At 65.2% G+C, this 21,072-nt stretch overlaps 8 protein-coding genes across 8 annotated transcripts; 1 reads left to right on the forward strand and 7 right to left on the reverse strand.

Moving 5' to 3' along the window:
- Positions 1-2,055: 2,055 nt before the first annotated feature.
- On the reverse strand, positions 2,056-2,574 carry PFL1_00052 (uncharacterized protein; the record flags this gene model as incomplete). Its single annotated transcript, XM_007877549.1, has 1 exon — positions 2,056-2,574. One exon carries the CDS (start codon positions 2,572-2,574, stop codon positions 2,056-2,058), a length of 519 nt encoding a protein of 172 aa, XP_007875740.1.
- A 2,747-nt stretch (positions 2,575-5,321) lies between these two features.
- On the forward strand, positions 5,322-6,633 carry PFL1_00053 (uncharacterized protein; the record flags this gene model as incomplete). Its single annotated transcript, XM_007877550.1, has 2 exons — positions 5,322-5,649; positions 5,747-6,633. 2 exons carry the CDS (start codon positions 5,322-5,324, stop codon positions 6,631-6,633), a joined length of 1,215 nt encoding a protein of 404 aa, XP_007875741.1.
- Positions 6,634-7,131: 498 nt separating this feature from the next.
- On the reverse strand, positions 7,132-7,839 carry PFL1_00054 (uncharacterized protein; the record flags this gene model as incomplete). The annotated part of the gene is made up of 2 exons (XM_007877551.1): positions 7,132-7,545; positions 7,651-7,839. The coding sequence occupies 2 exons, from the start codon at positions 7,837-7,839 to the stop codon at positions 7,132-7,134; spliced, it is 603 nt and encodes a 200-aa protein (XP_007875742.1).
- Positions 7,840-8,191: 352 nt separating this feature from the next.
- Positions 8,192-9,900, reverse strand: PFL1_00055 (uncharacterized protein; the record flags this gene model as incomplete). The annotated part of the gene is made up of 6 exons (XM_007877552.1): positions 8,192-8,313; positions 8,406-8,484; positions 8,581-8,680; positions 8,820-8,920; positions 9,102-9,665; positions 9,790-9,900. 6 exons carry the CDS (start codon positions 9,898-9,900, stop codon positions 8,192-8,194), a joined length of 1,077 nt encoding a protein of 358 aa, XP_007875743.1.
- Positions 9,901-11,534: 1,634 nt separating this feature from the next.
- On the reverse strand, positions 11,535-12,592 carry PFL1_00056 (uncharacterized protein; the record flags this gene model as incomplete). Its single annotated transcript, XM_007877553.1, has 5 exons — positions 11,535-11,562; positions 11,662-11,798; positions 11,914-12,174; positions 12,304-12,444; positions 12,563-12,592. The coding sequence occupies 5 exons, from the start codon at positions 12,590-12,592 to the stop codon at positions 11,535-11,537; spliced, it is 597 nt and encodes a 198-aa protein (XP_007875744.1).
- Positions 12,593-13,240: 648 nt separating this feature from the next.
- On the reverse strand, positions 13,241-14,447 carry PFL1_00057 (uncharacterized protein; the record flags this gene model as incomplete). Its single annotated transcript, XM_007877554.1, has 3 exons — positions 13,241-13,289; positions 13,425-13,740; positions 13,826-14,447. The coding sequence occupies 3 exons, from the start codon at positions 14,445-14,447 to the stop codon at positions 13,241-13,243; spliced, it is 987 nt and encodes a 328-aa protein (XP_007875745.1).
- A 1,186-nt stretch (positions 14,448-15,633) lies between these two features.
- On the reverse strand, positions 15,634-18,252 carry PFL1_00058 (uncharacterized protein; the record flags this gene model as incomplete). The annotated part of the gene is made up of 1 exon (XM_007877555.1): positions 15,634-18,252. The coding sequence occupies one exon, from the start codon at positions 18,250-18,252 to the stop codon at positions 15,634-15,636; it is 2,619 nt and encodes an 872-aa protein (XP_007875746.1).
- A 1,409-nt stretch (positions 18,253-19,661) lies between these two features.
- PFL1_00059 (uncharacterized protein) lies at positions 19,662-20,652 on the reverse strand (the record flags this gene model as incomplete). Its single annotated transcript, XM_007877556.1, has 2 exons — positions 19,662-20,302; positions 20,388-20,652. 2 exons carry the CDS (start codon positions 20,650-20,652, stop codon positions 19,662-19,664), a joined length of 906 nt encoding a protein of 301 aa, XP_007875747.1.
- Positions 20,653-21,072: the final 420 nt, after the last annotated feature.

The raw sequence follows: 21,072 nt of genomic DNA on the forward strand, positions 1-21,072 counted from the left end.
CCCGGTCACGTCCTCCACCGCCCCCCCCCCCCCGACCTCAACTCTGGCTCACACCATCCGACCGCGGTCCGCCCTAGGCTGCCCCTTCGAGTCAGACTGCGCCGGTCCGGGCTACGGGACGAGTCACGTCGCTCGCCATCCTCGGCCTGCCTTGCCTGGCTTCGCCGTGCCTGTCCGTCCTGCCCTGCCAAGTGCGTATCCAGTCGTGCCATGCTGCCTGGCTCAGCACCGTGTCCATCATCATCGTGGCCACCGAGGCGCTTGTCATGTCGAGACGCGATGGGGTAATCGACCCAGCGTGGCTCGGATCGTCGAAAAGGCGTACCCTAGCCTAGCCTAGCCGGCCTATGCCTCGCCAGAGCGAGTAGTCAGGATTTGGCTCACGCTCCGTGGCACCCTAGCACTCGCCTGCGTTGCTCACAGAGGGGGCCCACGACGGCGTGACCGCAGAGGTCCTCGCTGGCGCCGGGCTTCCGCTAGGCGTGCGTGCGTGCTGGCCACCTGGCTGAGCCTGCACCAGACCGCCCCGACGACGACGACAGCACCACAACCACCACCGCCCACCCCGGCTGCTGCCGAGGATAGGTCTCATCCAGGGTCAATTTGGGCCTGGGGCGGCCCTGAGCTCCGCAGCCAAAAGGGCATCGTCGAGCACCTCATCCGCTACCGCGCACGAATCAAGTCAGGCGGATCGCGGCTGGCGTGACCAAGGTGAGTACAACAATGTGTAGGTTACCGCTTTGCCTTGCGCCTTGAAGTCGAGTCAGGATGAAGTCGTCTGCTCCGCTCAGGGTACGGAGATGTGCTGACGCCATGCACCCCGCTGCCCGCCGTGCTTATCAGATTCCCCCGCCAGCGCACTGCAGGCCAAGTTGGGCCTTTTCTGGAAGCGGATGGCGAGGCGAGGCCAGGCGGAGCACGCCAGCATCCCCTCGGCGACGGATGGAAGGACGTCGTCATGCCATCCGCGGTACGCCTTGCCGGTACGGGATGAGCGATCAGGATCAGTAGTGGCGGGACCCGATTGGTACCGGTACCTGTCGCACCGGGACGCGATCGTGTGACGCCAGCGTCTCATCCTGGTCTCAGCCACGGGCAAGCCGGGAGAGAGGCTAGGGATCTTCGATCAGGGCGGCCCTCTCCTCGGCCAAGGCCGGGCGACGTGTCTCTTGATCTCGCCCCCTGCTCGCGACAGAGCCGAGCGACATGTCAGCAGCACCCTTGCCTGCTACCGGTGCCGGGCGTGAAAAGCATCGGGAGCATAGCATCGATCCTTCCATCTCCCCTTGGTTGAGTAGCCACCAGCATCAGCTTACCAGACAAACGCTTCGGTGACCTAGATCCAGACAGCCAGCTGGCTCATGGACCCTGCCTGACTCTCTGGCAGCCCATCACCACTCCGGACTCAGGCCAGGCCAGGGGCCAGGCCCCGGCCCCGCTCGCTTGCGCTCAGGCTTCTCTACCCTCCTGTCTGTTCATTGCCGATGCTCGATATGGCAACCAGCTCACTGTCAGCAGCAGCTTGCGAGGGGATGTGCGCAATCGGAGCGGGTCGGGATCGTCTTTTCCTTGCCAGGCCCGCGTGCACATCAGAACACCACCTGGCCACCGCTACCCACCTGTAGCAGATCCGCGCTCGTTCGGGAGGGAGGTCCAGGTGCCGAGCTCCCAATGCCTCGTCCCCTTTCGGGACGTCATCGAAGCCATTGTCTGACCGCCAAAAGGTCCACGATGGAGCAGCTGTGGGTGGCAGCACATCCCGACCTCTCCCGCAGATAGCAGCGCACCACAGAAGCCGTCATACCGTCAGCAGCAAGCCGCAGTCAGGCGAGGCTTCGCACGCAATTGTTCGCACCCGATCTGGTCCGATCGTGAGGATGCTTTGTGAGCGTGGAAAGAGGCAGACGGGGCGGGTCTGGCTTGGCTAGTGTTACAAGGAGGGGCACGACGAGGTATACAGTTCGGGGGCGGCGATGATGCTGGACGTCTGGGACAAGAGGGCGGCAAGTGGCGAGGAAAGCTGCACAAGGCCGGTGGGGCTGAGCGCGCCTTCTTCTACTGCTGCTCGCCCTTGAGCTGGCGGTCGCGGGCCTCGTCGACGAGGCTGCCAACGACGCGGTAGCCGCGCGGCGCCTTGCGGCTCGACTTGCCGGCATCGACGACTTCGCCCGCCGCATTGACCCAGACGGCCTCTTCGTCGGTGAGCGCCTGCTGCTCGGGCGTGTCGAGTCGGCGCACATTGTCGACGTGCAGCAGCTCCTTGACCGCCAGGATGGCGCCCGCCATCTCGGGTCCAATGGGGCGGTAGACGCTCTGCAGCCGCTTCGTCAGCCCGAGCGAGCTGAGGATCCGGTTCGTCTTGGCAGGCATGCCGATGCCGGACCGGCGCAGCGTGATGCGGTAGTGGGTCGGCGCCGTGCCCGTTGCGGCGGCGACACTCTCAGAGGTGGCCGTCGACGTCGACTCGAAGCGCAGCATCGACCGCGAAGACGACGCCACCGGGCTCGCCGTCAGCGTGGCGCGACGGGAGCCTTGGCCGACAAGGGCGAGCAGAGATCGACCGGAGAGAGACATTGCAGAGGGTGAGGATGAGGTTGAGGTCGAAGTCGAGGTCGAGGTCGAGGTCGAGACTGTTGATGACATCGAAGAAGCGAGCACCGTGGGAAAAGGCAAGGCCGACATCGTCAGTGAGCCTGTCGGTCGTCGCTGTTAACTACTCGCGACCGCTACCCTCCCCCCTGCTGCGCCAGACTGGCCTGGCCTGCGCCCGAACGAGGGCGACCACCGACACTGCCCGCAAAAACTTTCAGAAAAACCTGTTCTCGACCTAGCGTAGCGCGGCACCCATTTGCCTCCCGATCCTCGGAGCCACCCGAGCCCAGCTCCTAACGACCGTCGGGCGTCTCGACGTAGCCCCGAGAGGCCACGGAGAACGCCGCAACAGGAGGAGCGGGCTCAAAGGTGGCGGATGAGGACCCCAACGACGACGCTGCCGTCATCGCCTCTGTCCTGAAAGGGGAGGCCGCCCTAGCTCCGGAAAGGATACCGACCCGGGACCCCTCGAGCGCCGCAAGGACGCGAGGAGCCCGAGCCGTGACCCAGGAGCCCGAGAGGCCTCCCCAAGACGGAGGCGAGAGGCGGCGCCTGCGAAAACGGGAAGAGGCAGAGCACGCAGACCGCCCGCTCACGACGGCTCTTCCTAATGCTATCGGTTTGACGAAGATCATCACTCGGGCGGGGCAGTGGTTGGCGTGGTGCGTCCATCGTTCCGACGCTTCCGAGGCCATTCAGCCGGCTCGCAGCGCAGGGAGGAGGCATAGGCGATCAACGAGGACAAGGGACATGGAGCATTCAGGGTACGCACCGTCAGGCTGGAGGCTCCAGACGGCGACTTGATGTAGTGTACAGGAGGACGGAGAGCAAAGGGAGGGATATGGAGAGCGGAGAGAGGCTGACTGTAGGTGGGCGACACCAGGACGACCGATCCGATGGAGAGCGACATCGAGCGAAAGCGCGAGGCGAGAGCAAGACGGCAGGACAGAGGCAGAAAGGTCAGCCGAATGTCCTCGAACGACCATCGAATGGGGTTCTTCGGCAACACATCGCGCCTGGACTGGTGTCCAAGGCGAGGGACGGTGATCCTCAGACTTCCAAGGAAGGTCTGCGACCTCTCACCGGACCAGGGCCGGCTGCGATCCTGGCGATGCAAACGATCCGAAGCAGCACCGCTGGCCAACCGACACTCTGCCGTAGCAGAGGGTTCGAGCCGGTGACCTCTCGACGAGCGAGATGGATGACCGCCCCATGTGGATCTCTCGCCAGGAGAGCCAAGGTGCCCCACCCCCGAGGGGATGCGAGGGTCCTAGAGGGGAAACTGCGAATTTTGGCTGGATACCAAGGTGTATCATCGTCGGATCGTCCCCCGAGTGTGGCGGGTGATGACAGGATGCACGAGCGGGGTATACTCACGGAAGGGGTGGAGGCGGAGTGGGCGCGGCAAGGAGGTGGATGATGACGAGCGGCGGGTACCTGGTATCGACCGAGCGAGAGCAAGGATGGGTGGGGTAGCCTTGGGTCAGCGTCTGGGCAGCTATGTTGGAGGGGTCGCTGCTGCTGTTGCTGCCGCTGTCGCTGCCGGCCGGGCCCATGTCCCGTCCTTGGTCGTCTCGGACCTCGAGCAACGCCGCGCTGGGGGGGTCTGCCGTATGCTTCCTCAGGCAAAAGTGTGCTGGCATGCACAAAGGTTGTAAAATGCCCATTGCGAGTGGGCCCTTTATCGTCTCGGCATGGTCGTGTAGGCCGGGGAAAGGAAGAGAAGTCATCTCTGGAAAGCATAGGTCATCCCCCCCGTCTTGCGTGTCGGCCGCGCTTGGAGTCCAGTCCGGTCCGTTGGCGAGCAAGCGACGAGCAGCGAGCAGCGAGCAGAGCGAATGCACCGATGGCGAGGGCCGCAAAAGGCGCAGGTGAGACTTACCGGAAGGGCTGATGGGTGGTGGGAAAAGAGAGGGAAGAGGGGGAAGAGGATGGCGGACGCAAAGCTTTTATGCCTTGCTGGCCTCGGTGGCTCTTCTCGTGCTGGGCAAAGGGGGGGGGGCAGGGGGCAGGCGAGCGAGCGCCGGCCTGTTTTTTCTTTTCTTCTTCGTTCCGCGCGGGCCCTTGGCTGGCTGGCTGGCTGGCTGGCTGGCTGGCTGTTCTCTTCTGCTGGCCCAGCTGGAAATTCGGCGAGCCGCAGCCAGACCGGGCCAGGCCAGGCTGGCCGCTCCTTTTTGCTGGCGCTGCTTTGACTCGGCCGGGAAGTGGGTTGCTCCACTTTTTCCATTCCCTTGACGATGGGTCAGAGCCTGCCGGGCTGGGCTGGCTGGGCCGAGCGAAACGACGAGCGGGTGGCGGTGGGCGGGCAAAGGCATGTGTTGATCCCCGCCCGGCTGGCCGCCTGCACGCCCGCCCCGCCAGCTCGCAGCTCGCTCCCTGACGACGCTGACGCCAGGCGAGTCCAGTCCGGAAACCCTGCCTCTAACCTTGGTTCAATCCTCCCGACCATCTATCCATAGCATCGACGTCGGATCCTCTCCGACGCTCCACCCGCACCGCCACACCCCTGCCTCGATCCACCTCCTCTGCCGACACACGGCGTCGACGGGGCGAGGCGAGGCCGATCATTCAGCTACCAGCGCCGTCACAGCAAAGAGGGCAGCCTAGGACGTAGAAGAGCCCGCCGGTGGCGGCGCAAACAGCACACTCGCAGACCGTCCATCTTCCCTCACTCTTCTCCACAACGCGAATCGCTCGAACACCTTCCTCTGGCACAGCATACCTCCACCATGGACGCGAGCACCTCGGTCATAGACCTCACGGCGGAATCGCCACCCAGCCACCACGCCCGACTCCGCCGCTCTAGCTCAGAGGCCGCCCACCGCCTCCGCCGCCGTCCGTCAATCGACGCACTCGTCTCCGAGGACAACCGCGGCGCAGGACCGTCTCGGCCGCGAGGCAACCCCGCACCCAGGCCGACTGGCGACGCCGGCAGGCAAAGCGGCACCCGCGGTCGCGCTGACGACGGCGATGACGAGGTCTTTTTTGTCGGCATGACGGAAGCACCTCCCGGCGCTCAGAGAGACCTCGGAGACGGCGGCCACTCTTGGCAAAGGGGTGAGCAGAGTCGAACGAGCTCGCCATCCAGCCTCTGTCGAGGAGGCTGTTGCTGACCTGGTGTCGGATCCATTTACTGCCTCTCGCTCCAATGCAGCTTTCTTGGGGTTAGCAGACGAGCCGGAGCGCCGAGGCCGGTCTGCCAGACGCGGAGAGGCTCGCGGCAACCTCAACATACACGATGGCCTGCCTCGAGGTCCTCATGCGAGCAGCACACGCGCCCGTCCAGGCCCCGGCCCAACGCTGCAAGCGCTCCACAGCCACCTCGCCTTTCCTCCGCTGGCCTCCAACCCGTTCCAGGTCCGCCACGTGCCAGACGAGGCGTGGACAAGGATGCCCGCGATGCTCACCGACTACCTCGATGCGCTCATGCGCGGCCCCATGGCCCGAAGGCCCGGCACCGCCGCCGCCGCCGCAACGTCCAAGCTGCCTGACGAGTTCGACGCGGCCTGGACCCACCCCACGCCGGCCAAGGCCGGCTTTAGCGACGACTTTATCGAGCCGCCCGTCGACCTCGACACCTATTTCGACGACAAGGCCATCGTGACGGGACCCTTGCCCGACACGACGCCGATCTGCGCCGACTGCCGGCACGCGCTGGTGCTGGGCGGTGCTGGCGACAAGAGGATATGGGTGCTGCCATGCGGCCACGTCGTCGACGGGCGCTGCATAGCGCGGCTGAGCGGCCTGCCCAGCGCGGCCGAGCGACAGAAGAAGGAAGCCGAAGCCGCAGCGGCAGCGGCGGTCACAGAGTCGTCGCGGCGAAAGGGCAAGGCGAGAGCCAGCGAGGCCCAGGTCGAGCCCTCGTCCGGGCCCATACGCAATACGAGGAGCAGGGCGGCGATGCAGGCGCCCGCCCCCGCGCTAGGCGGCAGCAAGCCCGACAAGAAGCCCAAGAAGTTCCGGTGCCCCGTCGACGGTTGCGGCCAGATGGGTCTCATGGAGTCGGGCCACAAGATCTCGTGCATCGAGGCGTTCATGTAGCCTCGTCTGCTGGTGCTGCGCTTTCCAACCCGCCCTGCCCGCGACGTTCGCCTTCGCCTTTATTCTCTCCTGCCTCGACACGCATGGCACCCAGTGACGCCGGAGCGCGCCGCCGAGGAGAGCGGCGCCCCCATCCCTTGGCATCTCGGCCTCTTTCTCTCTCTCTCTCTCTCTGCACCCGATATCCACATCCACGCCGCTCTCCGTCGCGATCCGAGCGGCCCATCTCTTCCGCAGATCCAGCATATCATCCACTTCTGTACTCTTACACACGCATCGTCTCCCGTGGTCCTGAACCGTGCGCCGTTGGTCGAGCTTCGCCCTCGCCGCACCGGCCACTCGCCTGCGTGTGTGCTCGTTGTGCGTTCCAGAAGACGCCCTTGGCTGCTTCGACATGGTTGGATTACAGGCCGGCCGGGCTGGCGATGAAGGGCGCGGCGCGGCGCAGCGCGGCGCAGCGGCGAGGGCTGACGGCGGATCGAGGTGGGCACGACGTCGTCACCGGACGGGTCGATCGCACCTCGTCTCATCGTGTGTCTGACCGCAGGACCGACTGCAATACCTCTCTCCGCAGCGGGTGCAGGCGACGCTGCCCCAGTATCCGCAGATGGAGCAGAGCGGTCGGCTCGGGTATCTCGACGGTCTGGCGGCAGCAGAAAGGTAGTTTGGCCCCGACGACGACGCATCCCCGGCAGCGGTGGTGGCGGTGGCTTCTTCGAGCATGGCGTTGAAGCCCTTGCGCGTCGAGAGGATCCGCTTGACTTCGGCATTGATCCGTTTGCGCGAGGTCGCATCGACGCCTCCGCTCGGTGGCTTCGTGCCTACGGTTACGTCTGAGGTGGTCGCAATGGGGAGGGGTAGGTCGTCCGAGGGAAGGGAGAGAGCAGTGGGGGCATCGCGGTAGTTTGCCCTCTGACCCCGTCCCAACCAGCATTGCCCGAGAATGGCACGGTCAGCGTCACTCCACCCCTTTGCTCACCGCAGATGCTCATCAAAGGGGATGGACGACAGACTCACCTCGAGTTCATCCAACCTCCTCTTCTGCCTGCGCCGTCGTAGCTCCTGCTCCCTCTGCACCCGCTCTGCCTCTTCGTCCGGATCCAGCCGTGCATGTTGCTGCGCAGAGGTGATGGGCTGCGGGCGCGCTGAGCTGTGCGCCGGTCGAGAGGTGCCAAGCGAGCGCCTCTTGCGCAGTGCCTGGCTCATCGCATCGGTTCGTACGCTTTCGCCACGGAGGACGAATGGGTCGGCCGCGGAAAGGGGCCACGATGTTGCGGTCGAACCGGAGCGAGGGAGGCGAGGTGGTGATGGTGATGGTGGTGGGGGGAAGGGACAAGCAGGGGAGCGACGAAGAGCCAAGCGAGCGACGCCCCACTCCACTTGTCCGTCTTCCGCGATCTTTGCGGCGCAAGCCCGATTCAAACCTTCGATGGCCGATGCAATGGCAGGCGACACACACTTTTCCGTCGAGAAGACGAGGCGCTGCGAGATCGGGTCAGAAAAGGTTCAAAATTTCGATTCGCACAAAATCGGGACTACAAACGAGATGCAAGACGGCCTAGAGCTGGCCCGCGGACTTGAGGTCCTCGAAGGCCTCACGACAGCGCTTGGCCATCGTCTTTTCGCCCTCGCGGACCCAGACGCGCGGGTCGTAGAATTTCTTGTTGGGCTTGTCCGCGCCTGTGCGGAAAAAGGATCGAGGTAGACAAAAAGAAAAATATCAGTTCCAGTGAACATATGCAGCCAAGTCTCGGAGACGCGGCTAAACTCACCCTCAGGGTTTCCGACCTGGCTCATCAGATAATCCTTCTTGCTGAGGACGAAGTCCCTAACACCGGTGAGGTAGGCCCACTGTGGAGGTGGGGGGGCGAAAGGATCCGAAAAAGAAAAGTCAGCCTCGGACGCGTTTTTTTCTAAAAAAGCGCGCCAAACACGCGAAAAACGCACCTGGGTGTCCGTATCCACATTCATCTTAACTACGCCATGGGTGACGGCCGTAGCAATCTCGTGCTTCTCCGAGCCGGAACCGCCGTGGAAAACGAAGAACCTGCGGGCGCCAGACAAAGGGGGGAGGCACAGGGGGGTGGCCAACAAAATCGGGACCAAGGTCAGAAGCGTCCGGCGCGGCGGCGGGTCGACATCGGGCGGGCGGGACGGCGGGCACGGGCGAAACGGGGGCCACTCACACAGGGTTCTCCTTGTCCGACTTGATCTGCTCGCGGACGTGGACTTGGTGCTTGCCCAGGAGCTCGGGCTGGAGCGAGACGTTGCCGGGCTTGTAGACGCCCTGCTCGCGCGCGGGTAAGGGAAGGAGGGGAGGGTGTGTACGGGGTGGGTCAGCGTCGCTTCTCGATGGCAGCACGGAACGACGGCGGCGGCGGCGACGGCGGGCTCGCCGCGTCTCTCGTCCCGCCTCCTCGTCACGACGTGCGCTACCGCCAGGCCGCTTGCGACGCCACCGCACTCACGTGGACGTTGCCGAAGCCGGCGGCGATGGAAAAGTTGGGGGTGATCTCGGAGAACTCGCGGTAGATGTCCCAGATGTCCTCGGGCTGGGTGTAGAGGGCGGCGTTGTCGACGCCCTCGTTGTTGACGCCGTCCTCCTCGCCGCCGGTGATGCCAATCTCCATCTCGAGCCAGATGCCGAGCGGGGCCATGCGCTGAAGGTACTTCTTGCACGTGGCAATGTTCTCCTCCTTGGACTCCTCGGACAGGTCGAGCATGTGCGAGCTAAACAGGGGCTCGCCGTGCTGCTTGTGGTAGTCCTCGTCGGCCTTGAGCATGCCGTCGAACCAGGGGAGCAGCTTCTTGGCGCAGTGGTCCGAGTGCATGATGACGGGGACGCCGTAGGCGGGGGCAATCGAGCGGATGAAGAGGGCGGCGGCCGTGGAGCCGGCGATCGAGGCCTCCTGGTTGCCGTTCGACAGGCCCTTGCCGGCAAAGTTGGCGGCACCGCCCTGCGAAACCTGCAGGATCAGCGGCGACTTGGCATCGCGCGCGGCCTCGAGGGCCGAGATGGCGACCGACGAGCTCTGGAGGCGCGGGAAAGGGCGGGGTCAAAGGGCAGAAGCACGGTACGAGGTGCAAAGTTCAGCGTTCCGCAGCAGGGCAGAGCGGAGCCGCGCAGAGCATGGCAGAGCAGCGACTGGCACTCACGGTCACGTTGAACGCCGGGATGGCGAACTTGTGCTCGCGAGCGTAGTCAAAGACCTTGTAGACGTCCTTGCCGGAGACGACGCCGGCGGGAACAATGTCGAGGACACCCATCTGTGTTTGCGAGGCAGACGAGAGCGACCAGCGGCGTGAAGCGGCCAGGGGCAGACAGTCAGTCTTCGGGTCGAAGAGTTTACCCTGCAGCCATCGACGATGCCGTGGACGCCGTCGGGGCCCCCTATCGCGCAAAATGGCCATCATGAGATGTCGTACGACCGGAGTAGATTTGGCGCGGGGGACGGCGGCGGCGGTCCACCATCTACTCACGATGAAAGTTGTTCGGTGGGGATGAACAGTGAGTAGCGGGATACAACGGTGTGGGGATCTGACGGAGCAGAAGGAAGATGGTGGTGAGAAAGAGGGACGGTGCACGGGCGAATCGAGATGGATGTGTTTGCCTTTGCTTCCTGTGTGCCCTGTCCTGCCTGACCTGCCTGTCCGACCTGCCCGACCTGTCCTGCCTGCCCGCCGTGCCGTGCTGTACGACCACGTACGGGGGATGGCAGGCCGAGCAGCACGGGGCGCCGGCTCTTGGATGGAAGAGATCGCTCGTTTGCCCGCCGCCCGCCCGGCCCCACGTCGACTGGCTCGTGCAACCCCTCCGTGGGTCGTCATCGTTTGTATTGCTTCCTGCCCTCGACCCGTCCCCCAACCACTTGCCCTGTAATGCCCTTGCCCCCATGGCAATACAAACCGCCCTCCCCTTCGATCTCAACCTACAGCCTTCCCTCCTGGAAGCCAGCAGAAATTACTCCACTTGGCCGCCCCCCGCTCTGGCGCCCGCTTTCAGATCGTCGTCTCGTCGACGGAAGGATGTTTCCGCTTCCAGCCGTGTCGCTCCACTCTCCGTTCCGAGGGCGGCCCTTCGTCCGACATCGCCGTGGGCGCATCATGGAAAGGGGGCGAACGAAGAACGAGGCGACGGGCTGAAAGTCCAGCTTACCGTACCATCTCACGGCTTCGGAGCCGGAAGGGGAGGTCTTCTGCTCTTTCCCCTCTGGGGCAGAGTCTTCGACGTAACAATCAGCGACGAGATCGCTCAACACAACAGCCTGGAGGCCAGCCTTCTTGCCCCATCCCGCTGGCCTGCCGTCGTAGCTTCATCTTTCGCCGTCCTGTCGGTGCAACGTCGGTGACGGGCGACGCGTTCTGACATCTCTCCGTCCGTACGTGCGTCTGGTCTTGGTGGCCGGCCGCGCAGCGGCGCAGGGCAGTCGGGCAGGTGGGCCAGGGCGCTCGGCGAGATTATTTCGGCGGCAGGCGTGCAATCTGATCCTTGATCGATATGCCCAGCCCCAGGCCCAAGCAGCTCCCTCGGCGCAACTCGCGCCAACCTACGTACACACCAGCATGCACGCATCGTCCTTCCTCCAGCCTCCAGCCTGAGCTTGCTCTCTCGCCGATACAGGCCCGATCAAGTCGCCGCTTGCCACAGACCTGCTCGGGCGGGGCCGCAGGCGCGGCTCGTGCGCAGTCCAGAACAACACAACACGGGGCGACGAAGCGAGAGCCTCAAGCGGCGGGCTATCATGATGAAAAGTCGTTGCTCGTGTGGTGTCGTGTCGTATCAAACGGACGCCAGAGGTCTAAGTGTAGGTCTGCGGGACAGCATCGAGGCCGGCGTCGTGGCACGCCGGCACGCCGGCACGCCGGCACGCGGACAGGGCATGGCTTCCTGGCTCAGCGATCTAGAGGCCCTTTGCGTAGTTGCCCTGACTACGAAACAGGACAGATGGCAAGACAATCGCCCGTCTCAGCGGATCTGGCACGCAGCGGCGCGGGAGAGCGACGACCGAACGCCCGGCTCAGACTCACGTGTAAAAGTCCTGCATCGTCTGGACGATCTTCTCGAGGGCGGCAAGCCACCTCTTGAGCTCCTCGTCGACGCGCTCCGGGGGCGAGCCGAGCTTGGCGTAAAAGTCCTTGCGGTACGGGCAGGCCTTCATGGCAAGCTGTGGGCGGGACGGAGGCGGGAGAGCAACATGGCCAGCGGCGAGGGTCAGCATGGCCCTTTCGCTGCAGCGGTTCACGGCTCACGACGACGGCGAGGGCGACGGCGGCACTCACCGAAAAGACTGGACGGATGACGAAGCTGTGGTGTTGCCGCAGGCTGTTCTCGTAGGCCTTTGTGAAGCTGACGGTCAGCTCCTCGCTGGGGTCCGACACGGACCGGCGCAGCGCCTTGGCGGTAAAGTCGAGGCCTCGCAGCAGCCACATGAGGCCCTCAGTCGCGGTGCGCTTCTTGTCGCCGGGCTTGCCCTCGTTCTCAACCAGCGCCTGGAGCGTCGACGACGTCGCCGGCGCGGCCAGGAGGCGCTCGCGGATTTTCTGCAAGAGGCGAGGCGGGGCGGGGCGGGGCGAGGGTCGCCATAGAGGGAAAGCGGCAGAGGCCGTTGAGCATGTCGCAGCGGCGGTGTACGAGGTCCGACCCCTTCTGTGCGCGACCCCGGGACTCACCTTGATGTTGCCGTTCATGTCGTTCTGGACGACGGCAAAGGCCGAGTTGCCCAGCAGGTCAAAGAGCTTGACGAGCCCCTCGGTGGCCTCGAGGAAGCCCGACGTCTCGACGCCGCCCTCGGTGGGGACATCGGCGTACGACTGCAGGTGCAGGTCAGAGCAGAGGCAAGCGTAGCAGCCAGGCAGAGGGGTTCCAAGTCGTGTCAGCGATCCCGCCATGCACAGCCGACCGCCCATCGCGGCGCCGCAGCGCACTCACCTTCTTGACGGTGTCAAAGTAGGTGGCCATCGTTGCGAACGTGCGAGAAGCTGTGGGCGGCAAAGGAGGAGTTTGGATGGATCTGGAGTCGGCAGAGGGTGGTGTTGGCAGGCGGTGAAGGGCAAGAAACGAGCAAGGAGAGGTCGGAGTCGAGGAAGAAGAAGGCCAGAGCGCCGTCAGGTCGTGTGCCAGCGAGCCGCTCCCCGCCCAGAGGTGGCCCCTGCATCCCCGGGCCCACGCTGCTGGCGTTGCTTCCTGCCTGCGCCGCCAGGGCCTCTAGGCCAAGGGGGCGGCCACGCGCGTTCGGGCCACCCGCCTGCGTGCCTGCAGCACCAGCCCCCGCGGATACTGCAGCCGCTTGGGCGCGATCCGTCCGCCACCACAACTGCCACCACAACTGCCGCCACCTTCTCACCCGCCGCCAAGCACAGACTCTTCGGCTGCTACTGTGCCACTCCGCCGCGTCCAGTCCGCTTCGAATGCATGGGATAACTTATGTGAGATAGGCCGTGACGGGAGCGACAGGAGCCGACAAGAAGCTAGACGGGGAATATAGGGCTACGACAAGGTTGCGGAAAGCTGCGTGACGGATCGACGATACCGAGCACCGAGAAGCAGGTGGATGTCTGGCTCTGCCGTAACCTAAGGCTCGACAAGCCAGGGCTGCGCATGCCGAGCTCAGAGCTTCGAGGCGGCGGTACGGACGACCTTGGCCTTGATGAGACCGCTGAGAGCGAGAGGGCGGGCGAGCGGGCAAGGACAGAGACAGGCCGAGGCGGTTAGCACGCTAGTCTCAGCTCATGTCGTTGGCTCCGGAAGCGGCGCAGTGCAGCGTCAGAGCGGGAGGCCACGTCATACTCACCTCGGATGTTGCGAAGGCAGGAAGACTTCGGCGTCCTTCTCGTCGAGGTTGCTGAGGCCCTTGAAGCCGAGGTCGATGGGGATGTAGTGCTTGTTGGGCAGCGCGTAGGCGACGTCGGTAATGGCGCCGTTGCCCGCGTCGTTGAGGATGGCCTCCGACATGCGGTACATGGTCGCCTGGACGCTGGCCGAGTTGTCGAGCGCAAAGATGCGGATCGTGTGCGCCTTGACCGACGCCGCGAGGTCGCAAAAGGCGGGCAGCTCCGACTTGGCCGCGAGGATGGCGGGAAGGGGCTTGTTGGGGAGCGCGATCGAGTCTGCCGGCGGTCGACGAGGGAGGCGAGGTCAGAGATGGCACTTCGTCACGCGCATCAGCGGGGCCACGACCGGTCCTCTACCCACAGATGGCCTCGACCTCGGTGCTAAAGATGCGGTCGTTGACCTCCTTGAGCGTCGTGTACTGGTCCCGGTGGAAGCCGTAAAAGGCACTGCCGCTGCTCTTGAGCACGAGGAGGCCCTTGAGGCCGCCGGCGAGCTCAGTGACGCGGGCCTCGCCGCCTACGCGCCTGGCGACGGCGCGGACAGTCCTCTTCTCGTCGCCGTCGCGGACAAAGCTGTGCTTGTGTGCGCCGCCGTCCTTGGCGTCGAGCACGATGCGCGTCCACTTGTGCTGGATCAGGTCGACCTCGACGCCCTCGATGTGGGCGTAGGTCGAGAGGAAGTGGTTGGCCACGTTGAGGGCGTACCTCTCCGGGCAGAGGACGTCGTCGGCCGGCAGCACCTTGGCCAGGTAGTTGAGCGTGTTTTTGACCGTATCGGTGGCGACGACGGGCGAGTTGTCGGCCTGGGTATAGGACGGGGTGAGGGATGCGCCCGAGAGGAGGCAGCGCGCCGTGTACTCGACGATGCGGTGCGAAGAGCGGTCGCTGGCGTCGCGGACGACGCGGAGGATGCGGACGAGGTCCTTGCCGTACGAGGCCTCGGCCAGGCGGACGTTGGACGAGGAGGCGACCTTGCTGGACATGGCGATGGCGCAGACCTTGGGCGAGGGCGGGTTTCGGCGACGGAGAGGGGGCGAGGGCGGAGAGGGCGGCGGGGGCGGCAAGGGCGGTGGCGAACGAGGATCGGTGAGGAGCGGAAGGAGGTGCAAGGTTGGCTCTGGCTTTTATCCCAGCCCTCGTCTTGGCCTTGTACGGCTGGTGCAAGCAAGCAAGCAAGCAAGCAAGCAAGCAAGGCGGTCGGTGCCTCAGCCGAAAGCGCAGGCAGGCAGGCTGAAACTCTGACCTTGGCTGGTCGCAACCTGGCGGGCGGGCGAGGTGGCAGGGACACCGTCCTGGCCTGGCCTCTTCGCGTGGGTGGGTGCACCCTGGCCTGGCCTCGCCTGGCCACTTTTCTCGGACTTGGCCGAGGCCTGGAAAATCCGCAACCTGCGCCGGCCTGTCGCGGGCGTGAAACCATCGCGGGCGGTCACAGCGTCGTCTGCCCCTCTTCTGGCCGTCCCTTCTTGTGGCCACGCTCGCTAGACACCATGTCGGCCATGGCCCGCTTCCTCAATCCTGCCTGGCTAGTCAAGGCCCGGCCAGGGTGCTCGTACTGGCTAGCCCCGGGGCGACTACGACGAGCGCAGCATGATCGCTCCAGCCGGACGGTGCAGGCTGCACTTGCCAGACTCGCTCAACACGTCGTCCCAGCTCCCCTCGTCGAGACGGAAACTCGGCCGGAGAGGCTCGGTGCAGCTTGGCTCTCAAAACGCGGACCGGCTGAAAGACACGCACAGACGACCGATCAACTCGAAAAGACTGGTAGGTTAGTCGCTCGAGCGACGCACGGCCTGCCGAGGAAGCAGGCTGGGGGGATATACAGGGTGAGCCGGAGACAGGGACAGGACAAACGAGAGGGAGGCCAGAGGAGGTGCGACCGGGGGATGCGCGAGTTCGGAGGACGGTTCGACAAACGAGAGCCGGAGGGAAGCCAACAAAGGGTGCGAGGATGAGAAACGAAAGTCCGAGATGTAGAGCCAGGTGATTGCTGCCGGTCCGCGGCGAGTCCTCGCGGCCAGGATGCTGGAGAGGGACACGAGATTGAGACAAGGGGAGAGCTGTAGATGCAAGTCGATGACGAGGGGGGCACGAGGAGGCTGGAATGGGGTGCGGCCTTGAGGGCAGGGGGCGGAGCAGATAGCAGTGCGACGTCACGGCACGCCACGGCCGCTACTCGTTGCCGAAGCCCATGCCCTCCTCGATGGCGAGCGCCAGCTTGCTCTCGAGCGTCTCAAACGACGGGTAGGGCGGAAGGTCGATGCGGTTGAAGCACGTGTGCGACTTGGGCAGCTGGTTGACCTCGCCCGACTTTTCGATGGTGAAGCGGCGCGGGCCGTCGGAGCCCTGCAGGTCCTTGAAGCCGTTGACGGGGATGCGCGAGGTGCCCGTGGCAAACTGGAGCAGGCGCGACTTGCGCTCGGCGGGCCACGCCTTGACGCACTGCCAGAACCACTGGACCACCTGGTCCTGCTCGGTGAAGCCGCGGTAGTCGGTGAAGCGCTTCCAGTCGTCGACGTCGATCTCGGACATGCCTCCGATGAGGAGCTCGAGCTCGCGCTCGTCAAAGACGTTGATGAGGTCCTGCGGGATGAGTTCGGTGAAGCCGCTGATGAAGGCCTTGAACTGCTCCTCGACGCGGCGGCTGATGCGCCACTCGGTCATGAGCTCGACGTACTCCTTCTTGTTTTCGTCGGTCACCTCAATCTCCTCGCCGCCGGGCCTGAGCTCGACGGTGACCATCTCGCCAAACTTGTCCTCGACGGCGGTGAACGTCTCCTCGACGACGCCCTCGATGCTGTTGTCGAGCATCCACTGGAGCGAGCGGTGGTAGTCGGCGTCGACGCTCTCGAGGTCGCTCAGCGTGATCTTCTTCTTGAGGATCATCTTGTAGAACGACACGATGAAGTAGGCGTCGAGGAAGCGGCGGTGGAAGATGGCGAGGCCGAGGACGCGGCCGATAAACTTGAAGTAGTTGAGGTGCTCCGGGTTGATGCCCGAGTGCGGGTTGATCTGGAGCGTGTAGTTGTCGTGGGCGCTGTACTCGAAGAGGCAGTAGAACGGATTGAACATCTCGTGGGAGAGGAGGAAGAAGAACTCTCGCGACAGTCCGCCGTAGTCGAGGCCGTCCTCGCCGTCAAACTTGATCATCAGCCGCTTCTTGAGGTCGTTGGGCTGCTGGCGCATGATCTCGGCGTACGAGTCCTCAAAGATGTGCGTTCGGCGCACCTTGATGTGGCACTGGCCCGGGATCGGCCGCAGCGCCGGCTGGCTCCGGAAGTAGATGAGCTTGCGGCGGAAGTCGCGCTTGTACTGCGGCACGTTCTGGTCCAGGCTGCTCGGCAGGCGCGGGTCGTCCCACGTCGTCGTCTTGGTATTGTGGTCGACAAAGTAGACGCGCGCCGTCGACGTCAGACGCATCTCCCAGCCGCTCGGCAGCGGGCCGAGCTGGGCCACGCTCTGCGGCTGCACCGTCAGGTTGTTGCCGTTGGGGCCCATGATGCGCAGGATCTGCTGGCGCCGCGGGTCGACCCACGTCGTGGTCCGCGTGTTGTGGTCGACAAAGTAGGCGCGGCCCTCGGGCGTGTTGCGCTGCTCCCAGCCGGCAGGAAGCGGTCCGCTCCCGGCCGTCGTCGCGCTGCTCGTGGCGGGCAGCGCCGCACCGCCCGAGGCCGCCGCTCCAGCTGCGCCCGGCGTCGTGATGGCCGAGCCCGTGCCGCTGGCCAAGCCGGAGCGCGGGCCGTCGTTGTCGTTGACGCCGAGGAAGTCGTCGGCGAGCGCACGGTTGCTGTGGCGCTGCCGGTCCGCCGCTGCACTGCTGGCCTGGGCGGCCACATTGGCGTTGGTGTTGGTCGAGGGGCGGGTCCACGTCGTGGAGCGTGTGTTGTGGTCGACGTAGTAGGTCCTACCCAGGTGGTCGGTGCGCCTCTCCCAGCCGCTCGGGAGGGGGCCGTACTCGTCGGAGCGCGAGTCGTTGGCGCCCGAGCGCGGTGTCGGCTGGGCAGCCGGGGCCGCCGCCGATCCGGCCGCAGCGCCTGCCGCGGCGGACCCTGCCGATGGGCCCGTTCCCGAGGCGGTGCGCGAGGCGGAGAGGGACGCTGCAGGCGGTGCACTCGCCCCGCTGCTGGCGGCAGAGGCGGCGCCGGGGGTGTCGACGGTCGACGTTGGCCGGCTGCCCGACTCCCCGTCGCCCGGCCGGGAGGAGGCAGCTGCGGACGAGGGGGCGGCGCTGCCCGAGGTCGAGGGCCGCGTGTCGATGCGGGAGCCGGAAGGATTGCTGCTGGGCGCGAGCGACGTCGACGAGGCGTTGACGTTGGCGGCGCTCAGCAGGCCATTGGACGGGCCGGCGCTCGAGTTGTTGTTGTTGATGGGCGTCGAGACGTTGGTGTTGAGGTCGATGATGAGCTTGCCGTGGACGACGAGGTTGTCGTTGGACTTCTTGAGCTCCTTGTTGAGCAGCTTCTTGCCGCCCAGCTCGAGGTCGAGGACGTCAGAGACGCGGATGTTGATGACGCCGAGGAAGCCCTGGTCGCGCTTCTTGAACTTTTTCTGGTCAAAGATCTGGACGGCGACGACCGACGAGTCGGTGACGTTGATGTCGAAGCTGTCGTTCCAGTAGGGGTTGAGCGTCTTTTTGATGACCGACGTGGTGTGGGTCTGCTCGCCGTCGACAGTGACAATGGCGAACGGGTCGGGCAGCCGGAAGACGTCGCGCTTGGCCAGCCCGTCGGCGGCCACGACCGTGATGCGCACGGTGCGCGAGAGGCCACCGGGGTTGCGCGAGTTGACCATGTCGGAGGGTCGTTATAGGAGCAGACGGGTAGTAGCGGGGCAAGGGGTGGAACACTCGATATGCGCGGCCCTGAAGGCGAGCGGGCTAGCAGTCGAAGTCGAGCTGGCTGCGGCCCGGGTGCGAAGACGTTGGCGGGTGTTGGACGTGACGAGGCGGCGGTCCAGGGGGCTGGTCTGGGGTATACGGCGGCGCTCAGCTCCAGCTGCCAGCGATGGCGACAAGCGTGGCTGCTCTGGTTGGTGCGTGCCGGGCTGTTCAGAGACTGTCGTGTCGCGCGTAGGCTGGACGGCAGAGGGTCGAATCAAACAGGTGTTGGGCTTCGGTCGTGAGCACTTCGATGATCGGAACAAGTCGAGGATCGAGCGAGCGGCGGGGCGAGTCGAGTCGGAGTGGGCAGGACAGGGGTTGAGGTGGGACAAGGGAGTGGTGCGACGGAGCGCGCGGTGGTCGTGGGCAGGGCGATGGTGGTCGTGTGGCAGGGATGACCGGCGGACGGTGGAGTCGAGAGAGAGGAGCAGCAGCAGCAGAGTGAGGCCGTCGTCGGCCGGCTGCCCGACCCACCAACGGAGGCGGCGGCGGCGGCGGGCGGCGCTGACAGAGAGAGAGAGCGAGCGAGCGAGCGGGCGGACGGGCGGGCGAGCCAGGCCAGGTGGCACACGCACACAGCCTCGCCCGCCTAGGCAATTGCCTGGCCGGGCCTTGCTCCGCTGTTGCTGCTGGTGCTGCTGCTGCTCCCTGCTCGAGGGGCCCAGCCGCATCCCCCCTCTTGGAATTCAATTGTCGTGCCGGCACGCCGCCGTCGCCTTTGAAATTCTAAATGGGCGGGGGGAAATGGCCGAGGCGGGCGGGCGGGTGAGCACACCTCGAATACAAAAAATTCAGTCATCATCATCGCTGGCTGTCGAAAACCCATTTCGGCGGCCGGGGTGGGGCAGTTGGGCGCCCAAAATGGCTGGCCGCGGCCAACCCACCGCCCCTTTTTCCTCGCTCGCGGTCCCTGCGGAAAATTCGAGGGTCAGGGTCGACCCTCGGCATCGCCCGGCCTGGCGGGCTGGCGGGGCAGATCGAGTTTGCCGACCGAGGCCGAGCAACACCCCGCCCGCCCACCTCCTCTCCACCTCGACTTGGGCGCCGCTCGCTCGCTCGCTCGCTGCTCCTCGCATCGTTGCGCGCCGCAATCTGAGGATCCCATCGCTTCAGGTCGCCAGAGAGAAAGGTGCGGCAACTACATTAGGGTCGACCGATCAAATCCGGACTTGGAGCCTCACACATCCCCAGGTCTTTGCGGCTTGCCAGCCTTGCAGCTCGTCCTGCTGCCTGCTCAGCCGCTGATCGAGACCGTCCGCGACGGCAGCTGCTTGCTGCCTGTCGCTCGCCAGAGTCCGGCCAAAGGGGCTTCGAGGCCAGCTCAAGGAGGAGACTGCTGGCTCGCAGGCGCCGGCACGAATCCATCGCTGCTCGGAGTCGCCTGAGCAGACCTGGCATCGCGCTCCCGCTGACGCCAGTACTGGACGTCGAGGTCGTCCGGTCGTCGCTCGAGGTCGTTCGACTTCTTCGGCTTCCAGCGGTAGTGAAGATACTCGGCGAGGATGAGCCCAGCGGGCAGGACGATTGGACCGGTGATCATGAGCGCGATGGCGCTGTAGAAGACGATTTCGAACAGCTTGCGTTCCACCTTCCTCCAGGCCGTCTCGGTCGAAGCCTTGACCAGCGCATTGGACTCAGCGCGCTCGGTGGCAGGAGAGGCGACGTCCTTGACCGGAGGCTGCGGATCATCCGACTTCGGGAAGCCCGGCTCGAGCAGCAGCTGCTCTTCCTCGTGGGAGAGGGACACGGGCTTCAAGGGGTGCTCCACGTGGTCGGGAGGGACGTTGCGCCACGAGCCGGTCAGACTGTTTGGGGGATGGGCGAATGCTTTGAAGGCCTTTGCCTCGTCTGCGACGCTCTGGACCCCATTCCTGGGCTGCCCGCCGCGCTCGAGAGCCCCGGGGACGCTGGCTTTGCCCTTGACGCCTTCCACGGCGCTCTTCGCCCCATCCGCGATGCTTGCTGATGGTGTTGGAGGATGGCAAAGTCCCAGTTCAGCTTGGTCAGGGTCCCAACGTGCGCCCCATTGAGCGGCCCAGAAGCTCACCTTCGCCCTCACTGGCTCCCGGCCCGAGCTTTCGGACGACCTGAGCGACTCCGTGACTCGCCTCTTGGACAAGCTCGCCGGCTCCCTGAACCGCCTTTTCGCCAGCCTCTTCCAGACCTCGATCGACCACTCGTAGCTGAGATTCGGCCGAGCGCCTAAGTCGCTGAACGTGGAAAGGGTGCATGCCGCCCTGCTCGACCCGCGACACGGCCGCCACCAGCTCGAGGGTGCCAAAGACGGCAAGGACCAGGCGCAGCGACTTCATGACGACGTCCGTGGCGAGCGTGCTGCGGTGACGGCGGGGGAGATCGAGTGATCACGAAAAGGTAGGGCGTACCTTGGAACAGATGCTGGGACTGGCAGCGGAGGGAGTGGAAGGTAGCGCTTCTCGTTTCGTGCACAGGGGAGGGGATGCGGAATCTGGGATGGGAAGGATGAGGCGACCCCATTCTCCAGCTGCCTCACCACCTTTTATCCTTCGAGACTCTCTCCTGCGAAGCGCTTCCTCTTCCGAGCACCTCGACGCACTTGCATCGCTCCACGTGCCCGCACCGCTCGCGCCCCGCTCGTCGGTAGGCAGATGAATGTCGACCGCAGCCTTGCCCTAGCTCAGCCCCTCGACGAGGTTGCAAAGCACCATGGTGGGTCGAGCTGCTGGTACTGGACATCAGCCTAGAGAATCCCG

The sequence above is a fragment of the Pseudozyma flocculosa genome, assembly GCF_000417875.1.
Source record: "Pseudozyma flocculosa PF-1 unplaced genomic scaffold scaffold00001, whole genome shotgun sequence".
NCBI lineage: Eukaryota > Fungi > Basidiomycota > Ustilaginomycetes > Ustilaginales > Ustilaginaceae > Pseudozyma > Pseudozyma flocculosa.